This window comes from Chenopodium album, chromosome 23 (genome assembly GCF_948465745.1).
Source record: "Chenopodium album chromosome 23, dcCheAlbu1.1, whole genome shotgun sequence".
Classification (NCBI taxonomy): Eukaryota; Viridiplantae; Streptophyta; class Magnoliopsida; order Caryophyllales; family Amaranthaceae; genus Chenopodium; species Chenopodium album.
In genome coordinates, this window is record NC_137856.1 from 36,374,170 (window position 1) to 36,394,915 (window position 20,746).

General features: G+C 35.0%; 5 protein-coding genes across 5 annotated transcripts; all 5 read left to right on the top strand.

Annotated features, from left to right (window-relative positions):
- The first annotated feature begins 65 nt into the window (after window positions 1–65).
- Window positions 66–3,775, top strand: LOC145608610 (receptor-like protein EIX2). The gene is made up of 3 exons (XM_081664225.1): window positions 66–3,267; window positions 3,376–3,451; window positions 3,584–3,775. Exon 1 carries the CDS (start codon window positions 116–118, stop codon window positions 3,263–3,265), a length of 3,150 nt encoding a protein of 1,049 aa, XP_081520351.1. The 5' UTR covers window positions 66–115; the 3' UTR covers window positions 3,266–3,267; window positions 3,376–3,451; window positions 3,584–3,775.
- Window positions 3,776–7,633: 3,858 nt separating this feature from the next.
- Window positions 7,634–9,641, top strand: LOC145607526 (receptor-like protein EIX1). The gene is made up of 2 exons (XM_081663152.1): window positions 7,634–9,497; window positions 9,625–9,641. The coding sequence occupies exons 1-2, from the start codon at window positions 7,634–7,636 to the stop codon at window positions 9,639–9,641; spliced, it is 1,881 nt and encodes a 626-aa protein (XP_081519278.1).
- LOC145609434 (receptor-like protein EIX2) lies at window positions 9,584–11,251 on the top strand. Its single transcript, XM_081664921.1, has 3 exons — window positions 9,584–10,746; window positions 10,851–10,907; window positions 11,001–11,251. The coding sequence occupies exon 1, from the start codon at window positions 9,641–9,643 to the stop codon at window positions 10,742–10,744; it is 1,104 nt and encodes a 367-aa protein (XP_081521047.1). The 5' UTR covers window positions 9,584–9,640; the 3' UTR covers window positions 10,745–10,746; window positions 10,851–10,907; window positions 11,001–11,251.
- Window positions 11,252–16,727: 5,476 nt separating this feature from the next.
- Window positions 16,728–17,699, top strand: LOC145607527 (receptor-like protein EIX1). Its single transcript, XM_081663153.1, has one exon. It carries the CDS (start codon window positions 16,728–16,730, stop codon window positions 17,697–17,699), a length of 972 nt encoding a protein of 323 aa, XP_081519279.1.
- A 35-nt stretch (window positions 17,700–17,734) lies between these two features.
- Window positions 17,735–19,691, top strand: LOC145607528 (receptor-like protein EIX2). The gene is made up of 4 exons (XM_081663154.1): window positions 17,735–18,261; window positions 18,375–19,112; window positions 19,215–19,290; window positions 19,424–19,691. Exons 1-2 carry the CDS (start codon window positions 17,735–17,737, stop codon window positions 19,108–19,110), a joined length of 1,263 nt encoding a protein of 420 aa, XP_081519280.1. The 3' UTR covers window positions 19,111–19,112; window positions 19,215–19,290; window positions 19,424–19,691.
- Window positions 19,692–20,746: the final 1,055 nt, after the last annotated feature.

A 20,746-nucleotide genomic window follows, 5' to 3' on the forward strand; every position in this document is an offset into this window, starting at 1 on the left:
AAAAAAGATCTCATGTACTATATATTCACACATACAATTCAACTTCTAAGTTTTTCATCCATTAATCCCTTCTCGTAACCTTTAAATATATCAAAAACAAAAGTGTAATTGAACCATGAAAACACTACAATACCTTATTATAATATACATGATCTTAGTTTGTTGGCTTGTGTTGCTATGCTACCCGAGTCATGCTATTGCAGGAGATAAGACTGACTTTGGAGTGCATAGTAGCTTAAAGTGTATTGACCATGAGAGAAAAGCTCTGCTTCGATTCAAGGAAGGAATTGTATCTGATAATTGTGGGCTTCTCTCTTCTTGGGGAGTCATAGAAGATTGCTGCCAATGGCGCGGCATTCACTGCAGCAACCGTACTGGCCATGTCATCATGCTTCATCTTCAAGGCAAAGATCTATTCACGACTTGTCTGGAAGGTAAGTTGGATCCTTCCCTCTTTGAGCTAACTCATTTGAAATATTTGGACCTTAGTCTCAATAATAATTTCAATCAGGCCATACCTAGTTCCATTGATTCCCTCACTGAGTTAGAGCACCTCAATTTATCTAATGCTGGCTTTTTTGGTGAAATTCCTCCCCAACTCGGAAACCTTTCCAAATTAGCTTCTCTCGATCTCAGTTGTGCTCAACTTTCCAATCATTCCACGATCACTTCTAAAAGCTTGCAGTGGCTGTCCCATCTCACACTATTGAGAGAAATCCACCTTAGTCAGAGTGATCTTACTGAAGCCACCGATTGGGTCCAAACCATCAACAATCTTCCTTCCCTAAGGATCCTTTACTTGGATAGATGTTTTCTACCTGCTACATTTTCATCATCATCACTTTCATACATCAATTCCTCATCCTCTCTTCGTGTTGTTAGCCTTTCTTTTAATTATTTCAATGACACTTCGATATTCAAGTGGTTGTTCAATTTGAGTAGAAATGGTAACCAACTTGAATATCTTGACCTTTCTGTAAACTCACTGTCTGGGCCTCTTCCAAGTTCATTTGGGAAGTACATGCACTCCCTTTCTTATCTTGACCTTTATAGAAACTCACTATCAGGACCTCTTCCAAGTTCATTTGGGAATTACATGCACTCCCTATCTTATCTTGACCTATCTTGGAACTCACTTTCAGGGCCTCTTCCAAGTTCACTTGGGAATTACATGCACTCCCTTTCCTATCTTGACCTCTCTTTTAATCAATTTGGAGGCTCCTTTCCTATCAGTTTTTCAAACTTAAGGACACTTAGAGTTCTGTTGCTCTCTTACAATAAGCTTCATGGCCCCGTTTCAACTGAAATTGGTAATTTATGTAATTTGCAACGGCTCGACATGTCTAATAACAACCTTGGTGATGATGTATTTAATGTTTTTGAAGCTCTATCAAGTGGGTGTGCGAACAAACCACTTTTGGAGTATCTGGATTTGAGTATAAATCAGTTCTGGGGCTCTATTCCCAACATGATTACTACTTTTTCATCAATCACAGAATTACATCTTTCTCATAATCAATTGAATGGAGCAATCAGTCAAGGTATTGGGCAACTTTCTATGCTTGAGATTTTGGATGTTTCTTATAATTCCATAAAAGCTACTCTCAACCACAATCACTTCTTGAATCTCTCACGGTTGCGAATATTAGACTTGTCAGACAACTCGGCACTAGTGCTTGACATTAATCAAAATTGGAGTCCTTACTTACATTTGAACCTTATAGGTTTGAGATCTTGCAAGTTGGGCCCTTCCTTCCCAAAATGGCTTCTAACTCAGACTAATTTATCCTACCTTGATATATCCACTGCTCAAATTTCTGGTGAACTTCCTCCTGCCTTTTGGACAAAATCGTTCTTGTCCAATCTAATTTATCTAAACATGTCTCACAATATGATTTATGGGGTACTCCCTAATTTGTCAACATCGTCCCTTGACAATCTCAAAGTTATTGACTTGAGCTCAAACTACTTTGAGGGACCAATCCCATCTTTTGTTGGAAATAAAAATGTTTATTCAGTATACCTAAACGATAACATGTTTTCGGATGCCTCTCTGCTATTGTGTCCAAGAATAGCTAATTCGGAGCTAGAAGAGCTTGATCTATCAAACAACTTGCTGTCTGGAAAGCTTCCAAACTGTTTGATGAAAATGGATCGACTCAAATATTTGCACTTGGAAAACAATAAATTCTCTGGAAATATACCAACGTCCATTGGTGACCTAACACAACTCCAATATTTGCACTTGCAAAATAATAGCTTTTCAGGAGAGCTCCCAATGTCATTGTTGAACTGTACGGAATTATTGTTTCTAGATCTTGGGAATAATTCTTTAACTGGCTATATACCACCAAGCATCGGAAACGCTTTTACAGGTCTCAGTTTTCTTAACTTACGTGGAAACAAGTTTTTTGGAAAATTGCCTTTAAGCCTTTGTCAATTATCCAATCTTCACATGTTGGATGTTGCCATGAACCACATATCTGGCACTATTCCAAATTGCATATATAATTTTACAGCCATGATGAACGTGTCACAAGAATTACTATTTTTAAATCCTGTTGTTTATGTTGGTGAAGATGATCACTTTGTTGAGTTGTCGAAGGAAGCTGCAATAATTGAGTGGAAAAGAGAAGAACAAATATTTGGAGAAACTTTATTAGGTCTGGTGAATTATATTGATTTATCTAATAATGAGCTAGAAGGAGAAATCCCAGATGGAATCTCAAATCTTACTAAGTTACTGTCCCTCGATTTATCAAGAAATAAGTTGACCGGAAGAATTCCGTCAAACATTGGGCAACTTACTTCATTAGAACTTCTGGATTTATCAAACAATCACCTGTCTGGAGTTGTACCTGCAAGCCTTGCCGATGTGAGTTTTCTTGGAACCTTAGATTTGTCGAACAACAACTTGTCCGGGAGGATTCCACTCAGCACTCAACTGCAAGGCTTTGATCCTTCATCGTACATGGGAAATCCATTGCTTTGTGGGGCACCCCTTCAAAAATGTGCCGGTGATGAACCGCCCACCATAAATGGAAGAAATATCAGCCATCAAGAGGAGCATGGACATGATAACTTTTATCTAGGGCTGTGCATCAGCGTGGTGCTCGGATTTATTGTTGGATTTTGGGGAGTTTGCGGGTCTTTAGTGGTGAAAAGAACATGGAGACATGCTTTTTTCAGCTTCTTTGGTGACATCAAAGACAAGATTTATGTCATGGTGGTTGTGAATGTAGCCAGAATTTGGAGGAAAGATTGAAGGTACTTATTTCATATATCTTGTACTAGTATTTGTTACAGTATGAATTATTAATTCAGCTAAGCAATAAAAAAACATAGACAATTTATTTGTCTTATTTATTTGTGCAGGTTTCTCTTAAGAGATGGAGTGCATTGCACTGCACTGTACTTCAAATAGCATTTATGTCCCACATATATCTAGTAGGTAATGTTAATTTATAAGGATTTGTCATAACTCGTCCCCTGACTTATTATATTTGATATACTTAGTTGTAATATTAGGTTTTTGCATTCTGAAAGTTTTTCTTCTTCTTTTGGTTTATGCTTGCTTATGCAGTATTGATGAATAAGTCAGAGCTTTGGATCAGAAAGCTTGATCGAGTGAGAAGGATTGATGTCTACTGTTACACATTTAAACTATTTAGATCCATGTATCTTGAAAAGAATATTGCTTAATCGTTCTAATTGAACTCCTATTTTACCTTTTTTTTTTTTTGTACTAAAATTACTAATTGTGCTGCGCAACATTTCACTCAAGTATTGTGTGTATGAGCTCAGGTTTCTTTGGAGTGCCTCCTACTCTAGTTGTACAAGTTAATTAAAATTAGGAAATTTTGTTTTTTACCACCTCACAAAAACATGAAAATCTGTTTTACCACCTCCCAAAAAAAAAGTATTACTTTACCACCTCATAAAAAACACGAATATAGGTTTTACCACCACTTAACGGTTTCCATCCAAAAATTCCGTTAAGTGTGGCCCACGGTAACACGTGTCAGCATTTTATTTGTTCAAAAAAAAAGGAATTATAAAAAAAAACAAAAAACCTAAAACTACTCCAGCCACCACCACAGCGCCACCCCTCGCCACCGCCGCCTTCCCCCCAACTCACCACAGCTGTCCCCGAAACCACCACCCGCGTCGCACCACCTGAACCCTCCCCCTCCCTTTCCCGCAACCGTAACACCCCCAAAAACCACCAAACCCAAAACCCTCCTTCCCTAATACGGTCACGATTTCGGCCACAAATGGCCGAATCGGCCGGTTTTAAGGCTGAGTGGCCTTAACCGCCGATTTTGGCCATTTGTGGCCGGAATCGTGGTTGTTTTGGGGGGATTTGTGGTCATTGAGGGTTGTGGGTTGGTGGTTCTTGGGTCGATTGCGGTTGCGGGAGAGGGAAGGGGGCGTTCAGGTGGGTTGGGAGAGGGAAGGGGTGAAGCCGTGCTGCCGGTGGTAGGTTTGGGGGGGCAGTCGTGGGTTGGGTGGTGGCGCGGTGGTGGCGCTGTGGTGGTGGCTGGGTAGTTTTAGGAATTTTTTATTTTTTTTCTTTTTTTTTTATTTTTTTTGGCCAATAATAACACGGCACGTGGCTTTATGGGCCCACTTAACGGATTCTTAAACGGAATCAGTTAAGTGGTGGTAAAACCTATTTTCGTGTTTTTTTATGAGGTGGTAAATTAATACTTTTTTTTTGGGAGGTGGTAAAAGAGATTTTCGTGTTTTTGCGAGGTGGTAAAAAACAAAATTGCCTTAAAATTATCATGAATATGTATTTGAAAGTTCATAATAATTGTTTAAATATGTATTACTCTAGCTGTACAAGTTAAGAGTAATACATATTCAAACTCTTATTTTGAACTTTCAAATATTTGATTGAAATGTTATAGTGAAGACAAGTTAATTAATTTCCTTCAAAAAAAGAAAAAAAAAAAAATAAAGACATGTTAATTAAAATTATCATCAAACTTGTTTCAAAAAAAAAAAAAAAAAAAAAAAAAAATTTTTTTCAAACTAGCACTATAATTTATAAGTTCAAAAAAAGAATTATGAACATGGATATATTTCCATTTTCACAATTAGTTGCATTTCTAGATTATTGGTTTATACACAACATAATATTCAAACTTTGGACAAATCCCTAACATAAAAATACACTTCTTCCGTTTGACTTTTACCATTAAAATCTTTAGTTTGTATTGTTAAAATTTATAAAAAAAATTGACATCAATATACCTATACTAAAGGTGAAACCAGAAATAACACTTGTCATAATCTGGTTAAAAATTTTCCCTCCAAAAGGTCCTCTTTTTTTTTTTTTTTTTTTTTTTTTTTTTTTTTTTTTTTTTTATTCAAAGCTTCTTAGATAAGTATTTAATTTAATACTTACTTTACAATAATACTTCTTTTCTATTTGGCAAGTACATTCATTTTTACACATTCAACAAAGATTTATATATTTATTTATTTTTACGTCGACTTCCACCACCGGACCCTCCCTGCGACCTTACCCTTCCACCGCGCAACAATGGCGGAATACGACTTAACACCTCGAATGTCATCTCGTGTTTCCATTGCTGGAGTTCCTTCAGAACGCCAATTGTACTTGATCAAGTTCCTCAAGGTAATTTTCTCTTTCATAGGGTTTTTGTTTTGATTGAAATTGTTAGTTTCTGTGACCTAGGGTTTTGCTTTTGTTTGATTTCAGTGTAGAAATCGAGATGCTGGAAACTGGAAAGGAGAGTTGAGTTTGTTGCCAGATTAATGTCGTTAGAGGATAGTTCAGAAATTGCGTCTGATAAACAGTATAATCTTCATATGCTTGATGATCGTCATCAGGTTTGCAATTTTTTGTTTTGAATGATTTCTTTATCATTCAATTATTGTCGTCTATTGTTATATTTTGTTTAATTTCATTGAATTGAATAGTGCTTCTAGTTGCTTTGGTAGTTTAAAGTCAGTAAGTCATGAATCAAAACAAACGGTTAGATGACAATGTTGTCATGAACCAAATCAAACGGTAAGATGACTTTGAAAAGTAAGTAGTCACACACACCATAGGATTAGACTAGTCAATCGGGTCGGAATTGGGTCACTTTAGGTCATGAGTCATTTAGGTCGGGTCACTTTGGAGCACAGGTTAGGAATGGTTCAATCCTAATTTAATTAAGTTTTGACTAATTTTTTTAAAATATTAGATTTTTCAAACTTTTTGGTATTTTATTTTCAAATGTAGTAGTCAAACTTTTTCACCAATACTTATATTTAGCCATTATGTATCTAATACTCTCCCACTTGTCCCAAATAGTTTGCCTCATTGTCAATTTTTGGGTCAAAGTTTAATTGCTTTGACTATAATGTTCAATACACACACAACTCTACCCCAATTATTTTAGCACTGTCCGTGGGCCATAATTAGGAATTTCAGTAGCTTGATCCTCGTTAGATGAATACCAAAGGGTCAAAGACTAATTTGTTTTAAAACAAGTTAGTTCACATTTATAAATTATTCTTAACACTAGATTAATTTACTACTACGTATAACTCTTGTTGCAGTATATCTACATAGAACCATAACTCCATAATTTCTCATCGCCAGGACGGCATGATGCACAATACTGCCTCATCCAAATTACGGAGTAACAGTTATTGGTTAAATGTATAATGTATACATGTACATCTGTTTTCAATTTAAATTGGTTCTCTACACTTTTTAATAATTCTCTTCTCTAATTTTATGCATGGTTATTGGGCACGTCAGGTCAGGTTTGATGTAGGTCGGGTAAAAAAGGGTCACATTTTGTAGAGCAATCGTAGGCCGTAGGTTAATAGTGGGTCGATAATGGTCGGACTAACATACTTTCAATTAAATAAAATACTAAACAAAGCGATTATCAAGTATAAATGAATACAAATATATATTTATGTAATTTTTTTTTTTTTTTTACGATCTATATATTTTGGCCTTATATTAACTCTATCCAATAAGGTCCATGTCTAAAAGCCATATAACTTTGGTCAGTCATTGAGCTACCCTACCCAATAACCAAGTCTACTATTCAATCTTACATAGTTACATTTATACTTCGTATCATTTTATTTATCTCACATCACTCCCTCTTCATATAAACTATTGACTTACTTTCTCTTTTATAATCTTTAATTCCCTAATAAACCACATTTACATACGAAGTGTGACTTGTATAATTTTCAACTCAAAGTATACATTAGATTTCGTGCCTTGTAATAAAGCATTAATTAAGTTTTGACACTAATATTTGGGCCATTAAGGACAAGAAAAAAATCTTCTGGATGTTTGTACCATGCATGAATATTTCCTTAGAAAATGGGAGAAACACTTTTTTGCTGTGTATTTTTAGACTTTTCAAGATTCATTAAATGTTTACTTTGAGCGTGACAGAATCAGCTCCCATTCAAGGGATGATATATGAACTCTACTCGTATAAAAAAGATCTTATGTAATATAATATTCACACATACAATTCAACTACTTTATGTTTTTCATCCGTTAATCCCCTCCCTTATCCTTTAAATTTATCATAAACAAAAGTGCAATTCAACCATGAAAACGCCACAATATTTTATTATAATGTACATGATCATACTTTGTTGGCTTGTGTTGCTATGCTACTCCAGTCATGTTGTCGAAACTGGCTATGGAGAGCATAGTAGCATCAAGTGTATCGACCGCGAGAGAAAAGCTTTGCTACGATTCAAGCAAGGAATTGCATCTGATAACTGTGGGCTTCTCTCTTCATGGGGAGTCACAGAAGATTGCTGCCAATGGCGTGGCATTCGTTGCAGCAATCGTACTGGACATGTCATCATGCTTCATCTTCAAGGCCGGAATGATGTCAAGCGTGGAAATGAGTATGTGCGTTGTCTGGATGGTAAGTTGGATCCTTCCCTCTTTGAGCTAACTCATTTGAAACATTTGGACCTTAGTCTTAACAATTATTTTGTCCAGGCCATACCCAGTTCCATTGATTCCCTCACTGAGTTAGAGTACCTCAATTTCTCTAATGCTGGATTTTTTGGCGAAATTCCTCCCCAGCTTGGAAACCTTTCCAAATTAGCTTCTCTCGATCTCAGTTATGCTCAATTTTCCGGTTATTCCATGTTCACTTCTAAAAGCTTGCAGTGGCTGTCCCATCTCACACTATTGAGAGAAATCTATCTTAGTAGTAGTATTCTTATGAAAGCAACTGACTGGTTCCAAACCATCATCAAACTTCCTTCCCTAAGGATCCTTTACTTGGATTATTGTTACCTTCCAGTTGCATTTCCATTATCATCACATTCATACATCAATTCCTCATCCTCTCTTAGCGTCATTAGCCTTTCTGATAATAATTTCAATGACACTTCGATATTCATGTGGTTGTTCAATTTGAGTAGAAATGGTAACCAACTTGAATATCTTGACCTTTCTTGGAACTCACTTTCAGGGCCTCTTCCAAGTTCATTTGGGAAGTACATGCACTCCCTTTCATATCTTGACCTTTCTGATAACTCACTTTCACCTCTTCCAAGTTCATTTGGGAAGTACATGCACTCCCTTTCTTATCTTGACCTTTCTAAAAACTCACTTTCAGGGCCTCTTCCAAGTTCATTTGGGAATTACATGCACTCCCTTTCCTATCTTGACCTCTCTTCTAATCAATTTGGAGGCTCCATTCCTATCAGTTTTTCAAACTTCAGGGCACTTAGAGTTCTGTTGCTCTCTTACAATAAACTTCATGGCCCCGTTTCAATTGAAATTGGTAATTTATGTAATTTGCAACGGCTCGACATGTCTAATAACAACCTTGGTGATGATGTATCTAATGTTTTTCAAGCTCTATCAAGTGGGTGTGCGAACAAGCCACTTTTGGAGTATCTGGATTTGAGTATGAATCAATTCTGGGGCTCTATTCCGAACATGATCACTACTTTTTCTTCAATCAGAAAATTACATCTTAATGGGAATCATCTAAATGGAACTATAAGTCAAGGTATTGGGAAACTTTCTATGCTTGAGATTTTGGATGTTTCTTATAATTCCTTAAAAGCTACCCTCAACCATAATCACTTCTTAAATCTCTCACGATTACGCCAGTTGAAATTGTCAGATAACTCGGCACTGGTTGTAAGTATCGATGATGATTGGATTCCTCCTTTTCAACTAAATTTCATAAGTTTAAGATCTTGCAAGTTGGGCCCTTCCTTCCCAAGCTGGCTCCTACATCAATCCCAATTCATCGCTCTAGACATATCTAATGCAAAAATTTCTGGTGAAGTTCCTGTTACCTTTTGGACGAAATTAGCATTGTCGTCCGATCTATCATATTTAAACATGTCTCACAATAACTTTCATGGGGTGCTCCCTGATTTGTCAACGTCATTGGAAAGTTATGTGATTGACTTGAGTTCAAACTACTTTGAGGGTTCAATCCCATCAATTTTTCTAGGAGGTAACAAAACAAACTCAATATACCTGAACGATAACATGTTTTCGGATGCCACTCAACTATTGTGTCCAAGAGTAGCTGATTCAATGATACAAGAACTTTATTTATCAAACAACTTGTTGTCCGGAAGGCTTCCAAATTGTTTGATGAAAATGGATCAACTCATAAAGTTGCACTTGGAAAGCAATAATTTCTCTGGAATTATACCAATATCCATTGGTGACCTAACACAACTCCAATATTTGCACTTGCAAAATAACAGCTTTTCAGGAGAGGTCCCTGTGTCAATGTTGAACTGTACGAAATTAGTCTATCTAGATGTTGGGTATAATTCTTTGACTGGATTTATACCACCAAGCATCGGAAACGCTTTTACAGGTCTCAGTTTTCTTAACTTACGTGGAAACAAGTTTTTTGGAAAATTGCCTTTAAGCCTTTGTCAATTATCCAAACTTCACATGTTGGATGTTGCTTTGAACCACATATCTGGCTCTATTCCAAATTGCATTTATAATCTTACAGCGATGAATGTGTCAAATAAACTATCAGATGACTTTTTTGCTTGGGGGATTGAAAGTAGAAATTCTACATTTGAGGAAACAGCAATAATTGAGTGGAAAAAAGAAGAGCAGAGATTTAAACAAAACTTATTAGAACTAGTGAATTATATTGATTTGTCATATAATGAGCTGGAAGGAGAAATCCCAGATGGAATCTCAAATCTTACCAAGTTAATGTCACTCAATTTAGCAAGAAACAAGTTGACCGGAAGCATTCCATCAAATATTGGGCAGCTTACTTCATTAGAACTTCTGGATTTATCAAACAATCACCTCTCTGGTGTTATACCCGCAAGTCTTGCCGATGTGAGTTTTCTTGGAACCTTAGATTTGTCGAACAACAACTTGTCCGGGAGGATTCCACTTAGCACTCAATTGCAAGGCTTTGATCCTTCATCATACTCTGGAAACCCATTGCTTTGTGGGGCACCCCTTCAAAAGTGTGCCGGTGATGAATCACCCGCAGGAGGAAATATCATCCATCAAGAGGAGCATGGACATGATAATTTTTATCTAGGGCTGTGCATCAGCGTGGTACTCGGATTTATTGTTGGATTTTGGGGAGTTTGCGGGTCTTTAGTGGTGAAAAGAAGATGGAGACATGCTTTTTTCAGCTTCTTTGGTGACATCAAAGACAAGATTTATGTCATTGTGGTTGTAAATGTAGCCAGAATTTGGAGAAAAGATTGAAGGTGTAGTACTTTTTATTGTTTCATATTTTCACCATTGGTACATTACTAATTCATATTCCAAACAATGAATATTCAATTTCTGTCTTCTTATTTTTTTTGTACAGGAGAATTCTTTATCTGGTGCATTATGTTATTCATCATTTTCATCCTATATTTATTAGGTAATGTTTTTACTTGTCTTTTCCCTGACTAATAATTCTATTACTTATCAATTTATGGCCTAATCAATTTTCTTCTTCTGTCCAATTTGGCAGTGTCATTCTCGTATTTGTTGGGCTTCCGATCAGTGGCTTGAACAAGAAAAGATCATTGTTTACGTTGTGTAACAAGTCGATAATAATTATATGTACTTTATGTAGCTGTTGTGTGCAAGTAGAATGTGTAAGTGTTGCACTTATTAGAGGGCTATGTCTATGTGTATGCTCTTGTAATAAACAGTACTTTCTAAGTTTCTATCTCTGTTTTCCAGTGGCTTAGCCCACAATCTAGCGAGTTTAAGGTTAAATTGTCAGCATACTTTATAAATGTTAAGGCTAGTTACAATCTACTTGAACTAGTATGCATCTATAAAAATGAATTTTTATGTTCGCTTCAAATCTAGCCTTTTTATAGTGTCTCAGCTCCTATATCAGTACATCTTAAACAAACAATAATTCTAAACTCATTTGTATACAACAATATTAAACAAATGCTCATTATATGGAGGTAATAATACTACCCTTATGCTTACATATTACTCCGTATAAACTTTTTAATTTGGAGTTGATTTAGAAATGTATGATAGCGGTTTAACTAATGTTTGATTTTTATTTTTATTTTTATTTTTTGAGAAGGGAGGAGAATGAGTCATGAACCAAAACAAACGATAAGAAGAATTTGGAATTATTGTTGTCATGAACCAAAACAAACGGTAAGACGACTTTGAAAAGTCAGTAGTCACACACCACAAGGGCACAAGATGGAATGATGGATATATGATTGTTACGATAATACTTCTCTTGTGTGAGTTTATTTGTACGTTCAAATCAAAGGAACTACGGAGTATTGGTTTAATTTATTTTGTTTGGCAAACTAGATTATGAATATTATTAACTCTACCCTGTGAATGATCAACTAGCCTAGTTGATTAAAGTTTTGAGGGTGTTAATCAAGATATAAAATTTAATGCAGTCTACAACTAGAGCTGTCAAAAGTTGACCCGACCCGAAATACCGACCCTAACCCTAACCTGTCTGAACCCGAAAAAAATGGTGACCCGAACCCGACCTAACCCGACCTGAAACCAACCCTAGACCCGAGTTGACCCGAGTATTTGAGACCCGAACCCGACCATGAACCGACCTAGAGAGGACCCGACCCGAATGTGACCCGTAAATTATTGACATGAACCGAACTCGACTCGAACCCGAGAATGACCCAAACCCGATTTAACCCGTCAAAACCCGAATTCAACTCGACCTGTTACTAACCCGACCCGAGTTCAACCCGACCCGTTCCTAACCCGACTCGAATTTAAACCCGACCCGAAATCAACCCGACTTGTTATTGATCCGACCCAAATTCAATCCGACTTGTTATTGACCCGACCCGAATTTAAACTCGACCTATTATTAACCCGAATTTTTAGGATAAAAAGAGTACTCCGTATTGACTATTGAGTTTTAGACTTTTTTTCAATTTATTAACATGGATTCCAATTATAAAACAAAAGTGGCCTTTCTCATCTTACTTGACTTATCTCTTATATAATCCTCGTTAAAGAAAAACTGAACTGGAGAGCAGCCAAAAAAAAAAATTTAAACAAAAAAATAAAAAAATACACGGGACCCAGACAATAGCAGGTCTTTCTCATCTTACTTGACTTATCTTTTTTAGTATTATTATTATTATTATTATTATTATTATTATTTTAAGGGAATTCAAATTTTATTAATCACTTGTCTGTTTAATATTTTTTTTCCAGAAAATGTTTTAAATTACGTAATTTAATTTGGAGTTTTAAATAAATTAAAAAAAAAAATTAAAAAATGTAACTGGACCCAATATGACTCGACCTGATATCAAACTTAAACCCTATGAATCCAATATTTGATACCCGAATTCGAATATGACCCGACTTGATTATTATAACCCGCAAATTATTGACTTGAATAGACCCGACTCAAACCCGATAATGACCCGACTTGGAAATGACCCGACTTAATTATGACCTGCAAATTATTGACTTGAACCGAACCCGACTCAAACCCGATAATGATCCGACCTGATTATAACCCGAAAATAATTGACTTGAGCCGAACCCGACTCGAACCAGAACACGACCCTAACTCATTTAAACCCGTAAAAACCCGAATTTAACCCGACTTGTTTTTCACCCGACCCGAATGTAACCCGACCTTTTATTGACCCGACCTAAACCCGAAAAGATGTATGACCCGACGTGACCCGACTCAAGCATGACCCAACCCGAACCAGATCCACATAGGTTCTAACATTAACCCGTATTGACCCGACCCGAGATGACCCGACCCACACAAACCCGACTCAAACCCGACCCATTTACCCGAATTGACAGCTCTATCTACAACTCTATATCAATTGCTTTTGCAACTTTCTTTACAACACCAAAAAAAAATTAATTTAAGAATTTAAGACTCTACCCCAGTCTTAAGTCTTGACTAAAATAGCACTCTTATTAGTGGACCATAATTAGGAAATTTCAGTAGCTTGATCCTCGTTAGATCAACACCAAAGGGTCAAAGACTATTATTTTCTTAACCAAGTTAGTTGACATTTATAAACGTAACACTAATATAAATTAATGTACTACAACTCTTATTGCAATTTATCTAAATAAGGCCTCGTTCACTTCATCTTAAAAAAAATAATATGTAAAAATAAGTTTAGTTCAATAAAATTAATTTCAGTTCATTAAAAGTAATATATATATATATATATATATATATATATATATATATATATATATATATATATATAGGGGAGGGATCCGGTGAGAATACATTCATATGTGAGAATTCATATTTATATGAGAACTGATTTTAAATTTAGAACATGTGAGTAAAAATTTAGAACATACGAGTAAAAATTTAGAACATGTGTCTCAAATTAAAATTTAGAACATATGAGTAATAGTTTAGAACATCTATGTGAGTAATAATTAAAACATCTGATTTAAGAATCAGACATGTGAGTAAATATTTAGAACATCAAACTTAACTTTTTGTAGCATAGAGTTTAGAACAAAATGCCTAGAAATTTAGAATCTAGACTCAATTATTCTTAATTTATGTAATAATTCTTATAAGAATAAACTTAGCTTTTCAAAATATAGTTTTAATTGGAACATGATACTCAAATTTTAAGACCTTGAACTAAAAAACAAATTAGACTAACCTAAAATTAACTTTTAATTAACGTTTGTTTAACGTTAGGTGTACAGTTGATAAATGAGTGAAACATTGGGTGTACCACTGATAAACAAAAATAAATAGGTGTACCATTGATAAAAGCTCAAACCTTGAGTGTACCATTGATAATTTCCCTTTTTTTTTTTTTAATTTTTTTTAGGGCTGCATATATCATTTTTCCATTTTTTTTTTTTTTACAAATATTGTTTTCTTGAGGATTCTGTATGTAGTTGATAAGCACCCTTAAGGATCGGAGATACAATTTCAAAGTAAAGACTTGTTAGACTTTACTTGAAGATAAATAGTAATGGTATTCATTCACTAATCAGATGGAGACATTATCTACCAATTTGGCATAATTTACGGACTAAACAAATGCTCATTAATATACAACACAAAATCTTATATGTGGCTGGCCACACCGTGTGGCCAACCACTATAAGGGTTACTTTGCTAGTGTAATGGGGGTTACTTGGTCAGTGTTAAAGGGGTTACTTTGTCATTGTTATAGAGTGACTCAGGCAGTGTTATAAGGGTTACCCGGTTGGTATTACAGGGGTTACTTAATTAATGTTATAGGGATTACTTTAAGTTGTCACATAGTGTGGCCGGTCGCACACAAGACGAGCTGTACATTTTTAAAACTGGAATTGATTTAGCAATGCATGAAAGCGGTTTAACTAATGTTTGATTTTTTTTTTTTTTTTTTTTTTTTTTTTTTTTTTTGGAATAAGGTTTAACTTCAAATTTATTATCTTTTAGGCCAGGCCAGGCCCTTAATTGAAATATACCACAATTTTGCCATAGTGATTGTGCATTTGTAAGAATGAGTTAGGAATAAGCTTGATTGCTAGTACTACATTATGTACGTGTTCATTGGAACATTACATTTGAAAAGTCATGAACCAAAACAAACGGTAAGAAGAATTTGAAATCAATGTTGTCATAAACCATGGTAACCGGTAAGACGACTTTGAAAAGTCAGTAGTCACACACCACAGGATGGATAGATGGATGATTGTTTCGAGCATGATTGTCTAGTGTGACTTTATAGATACGTTCAAATCAAAGGAACTTTCCGAGTCTTGGTTGATTTTGTATGGCAAGCTAGACTTCGGATATTATTAAGACTCTTTTCTGTGAATGATAAAAAATTCAAGATCAATTATCCTAATTGATTAGTGTTTTGAGTGTGGTACTCAAGATATATGATCAAAGTCTGTCTACATTATCACTTGTCTTTGCAACTATCTTTACAAATAATAATAAATAAATAAATAGATGATAGAACCAGTACTCCAAAGCTAAGGACAACATGATGCACAATACTATCTCATCCATATAACAATTATTTTAGTGTTTAGAGAGCCATAAGGGCGGGTAATGATAATCGATTATAAAATCTATTAGAATTGAGAGGGAGAAACTTTAATCACTTGAGATATCTTTCACTCTCATCTATATAATAGCCAGTTATTGGTTAAATTTATTATGTACATTTGTTTTATTATTAAATGCAAAACTTGTTAAATTAGGCATTCTTTTAAGTGCAACTCCTCTAAAATGGTTTCTCTACACTTTTTAAATTCCCTCTCTAATTCTATTCATGATTCTCAATCTTACTTTTATATCATTTCATTTGTCTCATATCACGTATTTTATACCGTATAAATTAGTCATATATAAACATGATACTTGTATTAAATGTTATATAACTCTAGGTCTCTAGGACTATCTATATAGAAGCCTAGAACCATAAATCCATGATACCTTATCACAAGGACTGCATACATATATGATACTTGTATAATATTCCCTCATGGTCAATACAACAATTAGTGCATGGTTACTAGTTAAAATATATTACCTCTGTTTTATTGAGTGAAACACTTTTTAAAATTGACTTTTTTGTTAGTGAAACTCTTGTAATAAAATAATGACAATTCTCTACACTTTTGTTTATTATATCTCTCTCTATAGTTATTCTCAGTACTCTTAGTTTTATGTTACTCCCTTCGTTATACATCATTTATTTTACATAAATTATTCACGTATTTTTTTCCTATTGTTTTTAATTCCCCAACAAACAATATTAATCTCAACCCAAACTATTAAGACTTCGTACGTTCACATTGTTGTACAAAAGAGTGAATGGAGTTTTAATTTAGCTTTGAGACGATATTTTGGATCATTGAAGACCAGAAACCAATTTTTGGATGTTTGTCTTGTATATGCATGAATATTCCATAGAAAAAACGAGGGAAACATCTTTGCACGGTCATTAGACTTTCCAAGGATCACTAATATTGTGGACCATACGCTGACTAGTTGTGTTTACAAGTATACAACCTTGGTTCTTTGCTAGAACTAAAGTGACACAATCCCAACAACTCGTATAAAAAAGATTTCATGTATGTGATATATTGTTAACACACTTCAACTTGATGTTTTTCATCCATTCATCCCCTCTCTTATATAACCTTGAAATAAAATTGATACAAAAGTCCAATTCTAGCACCAAAACGCTACAATACCTTATTATTTACTCGTATAATGTCAATGACCATACTTTGTTGGCTTGTGTTGCTATGCTACTCCAGTCATGTTGTCGAGACTGGCTATGGAGAGCATAGTAGCATCAAGTGTATCGACCGCGAGAGAAAAGCTTTGCTTCGATTCAAGGAAGGAATATTATCTGATAATTGTGGGCTTCTCTCTTCATGGGGAGACATAGAAGATTGCTGCCAATGGGGTGGCATTCGCTGCAGCAATCGTACCGGCCATGTCATCATGCTTCATCTTCAAGGTTGGATGGATGATGCCAATGAGTACATGGGTTGTCTGGAAGGTAAGTTGGACCGTTCCCTGTTTGAGCTAACTCATTTGAAATATTTGGACGTTAGTAATAATGGTTTCTTCCATTCTATACCAAATTCCATAGATTCCCTCACAGAGTTAGAGTACCTCAATTTATCTAACGGTGGCTTTTTTGGTGAAATTCCTCCCCAACTCGGAAACCTTTCCAAATTAGCATCTCTTGATCTCAGTTTTAATTCTGGTCCTCTTAGTTTTGGTGGGATTTCTGTTAACAGCCTCACTGCTAAAAGCTTGCGGTGGTTGTCTGGTCTAACATTTTTGAGAGAACTCCACCTTAGATTAAGTGATCTTAGTGAAGCCACCGATTGGGTCCAAACCATCAACAATCTTCCTTCCCTTAAAAAACTTTACTTGGATTCTTGTCTGCTACCTGCTACATTTTCATCATCATCACTTTCATACATCAATTCCTCATCCTCTCTTCGTGTCATTAGCCTTTCTGATAATAATTTCAATGACACTTCGATATTCATGTGGTTGTTAAATTTGAGTAGAAATGGTAACCAACTTGAATATCTTGACCTTTCTATTAACTTCTTTTCAGGGCCTATTCCAAGTTCATTTGGGAAGTACATGCACTCCCTTTCACATTTTTACCTCTCTGGTAATCAATTTGAAGGTTCCATTCCTATTACTTTTTCAATATAATCAATTTGAAGGTTCCATTCCTAAGGTATATAATCATGTCTCACAATATGATTCATGGGGTGCTCCCTAATTTGTCAACATCCTTTGACAACCTCAAAGTTATTGACTTGAGCTCAAACTACTTTGAAGGATCAATCCCATCTTTTGTTGGAGACAAAAATGTTGAGTCAGTACGCCTGAATGATAACACGTTTTTGGATGCCACTCAACTATTGTGTCCAAGAATAGCTAATAATTCAAAGCTAGTAGAGCTTGATCTATCAAACAACTTGTTGTCCGGAAAGCTTCCAAATTGTTTGATGAAAAGGGATCAACTCCAATATTTGCACTTGGAAAACAATAAATTCACTGGAAAAATACCAACATCCATTGGTGACCTAACACAACTCCAATATTTGCACTTGCAAAATAATAGCTTTTCAGGAGAGCTCCCAATGTCATTGTTGAACTGTACGGAATTATTGTTTCTAGATGTTGGGTATAATTCTTTAACTGGCTATATACCACCAAGCATCGGAAATGCTTTACCAAATCTCGCTTTTCTTAACTTACGTGGAAACAAGTTTTTTGGAAAATTGCCTTTAAGCCTTTGCCAATTATCCAATCTTCACATGTTAGATGTTGCCATGAACCACATATCAGGCCCTATTCCAAATTGCATATATAAATTTACAGCGATGATGAGCGGTCAGAAGACCTACAGTTTGTTGAAACTGGTGTTGACGTTGGTGAAGATTACATCGTTGGCTTGTTTAAGGAAGCTGCAATAATTGAGTGGAAAAGAGAAGAGCAAAGATTTGCAGGAACTTCATTAGGACTAGTGAATTATATTGATATGTCAAATAATGAGCTAGAAGGAGAAATCCCTGACGGAATCTCAAATCTTACTAAGTTACTGTCCCTCGATTTATCAAGAAACAAGTTGACCGGAAGAATTCCGTCAAACATTGGGCAGCTTACTTCATTAAAATTTCTGGATTTATCAAACAATCACCTGTCTGGAGTTATACCTGCAAGCCTTGCCGATGTCAGTTTTCTTGGAACCTTAGATTTGTCGAACAACAACTTGTCTGGGAGGATTCCACTCGGCACTCAGCTGCAAGACTTTGATCCTTCATCGTACATGGGAAATCCATTGCTTTGTGGGGAACCCCTTCAAAAATGTGCCGGTGATGAACCACCCACAGGAGGAAATATCATCCATCAAGAGGAGCATGGACATGATAATTTTTATCTAGGGCTGTGCATCAGCGTGGTGCTCGGATTTATTGTTGGATTTTGGGGAGTTTGCGGGTCTTTAGTGGTGAAAAGATCATGGAGACATGCATTTTTCAGCTTCTTTGGTGACATCAAAGACAAGATTTATGTCATTGTGGCTGTGAAATTAGCCAGACTTTGGAGGAAACCTTGAAGGTACTTATTTCATATATCTTGTATTTGTTACAGTATGAATTATTAATTCAGCTAAGCAATAAAAAAACATAGACAATTTATTTGTCTTATTTATTTGTGCAGGTTTCTCTTAAGAGATGGAGTGCATTGCACTGCACTGTACTTCAAATAGCATTTATGTCCCACATATATCTAGTAGGTAATGTTAATTTATAAGGATTTGTCATAACTCGTACCCTGACTTAATTATATTTGATATACTTAGTTGTAATATTAGCTTTTTGCATTCTGAAAGTTTTTCTTCTTCTTTTGGTTTATGCTTGGTTATGCAGTATTGATGAATAAGTCAGAGCTTTGGATCAGAAAGCTTGATCGAGTGAGAAGGATTGGTGTCTGCTGTTACACATATACACTATTTAGATCCATATATCTTTAAAAGAATATTGCTTAATTAATCGTTCTGATTGAACGCCTATTTTACCTTTTTTTTTTATACTAAAATTACTGATTGTGCTGCGCAACATTTCACTCAAGTATTGTGTGTATGAGCACAAGTTTCTTTGGTGTGCCTCTTATTCTAGTTGTACAAGTTAATTAAAATTATCATGAATATGTATTTTTTTTTTTTTTTTGAAAGAATCATGAATATGTATTTGAAAGTTCATAATAAGAGTTTAAATATGTATTACTCTAGCTGTACAAGTTAAGAGTAATACATATTCAAACTCTTATTTTGAACTTTCAAATATGTGATTGAAATGTTATAGTGAAGACAAGTTAATTAATTTCCTTTAAAAAAAAAAGTAAATTAAAATTATCATCAAACTAGCACTATAATTTATAAGTTCAAAAAAAGAATTATGAACATGGATATATTTCCATTTTCTCAATTAATTGCATTTCTAGATTATTGGTTTATACACAAAATAATATTCAAAAGTTGGACAAATCCCTAACATAAAAATACAATTCTTCCGTTTGACTTTTACCATTAATATCTTTAGTTTGTATTGTTAAAATTTATAAAAAAAAAATTGACATATGATATAAATTGCAATAAATCTAACAATATTTTACACGATAATTTACTACTCTGTATCTTATATATAGTAATTACAAAATAGGGTTAAAATTCTATAAGTTTGACCACATGTAATTACAAATTTACAATGGAGGATGTAGCTAGTATTTTAAAGAATGGTTTCTAATCTTTATTCTCCTTGATTACTTCTTATTTACACGACACTTACATATTTTACTTGATAAAAATTCACAAACTTTACAAAAAGTCCGGTTTACAGTAAATTATTGAATGGCCAGAGAAGACTTACTACTTGTACTTCTTTTCCTTCCTCTTTCAAGATCCATCTTCCTCTTCAAGTATATAGCAGCCAACAGAAATACTGATACTTGACGACGACATAGATAGACCATCTTCCTCTACTAAAAAAAATCAGTCCTTTGCACTACTCTGAAATCTTCTCTTTCTCAAATTTTAATGAAAATTTCATAATTCTTTCCCCTTTCTCTCTCATCCCACACTACTAGAAAAAAGCCTAATTCCGACGGAACCGTTCCGACGGATAAGGAAATTCGTCGGAAAGTACGAAATTTCCGACGGAATTAATTTCGGTCGGAAATTTACGACGGAATTT

Bases quoted from the DNA above. Each gene is read 5' to 3' on its own strand.
- LOC145609434 (XM_081664921.1), top strand. From the start codon at position 9,641: ATGAAAATGGATCAACTCATAAAGTTGCACTTGGAAAGCAATAATTTC.
- LOC145608610 (XM_081664225.1), top strand. From the start codon at position 116: ATGAAAACACTACAATACCTTATTATAATATACATGATCTTAGTTTGT.
- LOC145607526 (XM_081663152.1), top strand. From the start codon at position 7,634: ATGTACATGATCATACTTTGTTGGCTTGTGTTGCTATGCTACTCCAGT.
- LOC145607528 (XM_081663154.1), top strand. From the start codon at position 17,735: ATGTCTCACAATATGATTCATGGGGTGCTCCCTAATTTGTCAACATCC. The intron at 18,262-18,374 runs GTTTTTTGGAAA...ATAAATTTACAG, and splicing joins CTTAACTTACGTGGAAACAA to CGATGATGAGCGGTCAGAAG.
- LOC145607527 (XM_081663153.1), top strand. From the start codon at position 16,728: ATGTCAATGACCATACTTTGTTGGCTTGTGTTGCTATGCTACTCCAGT.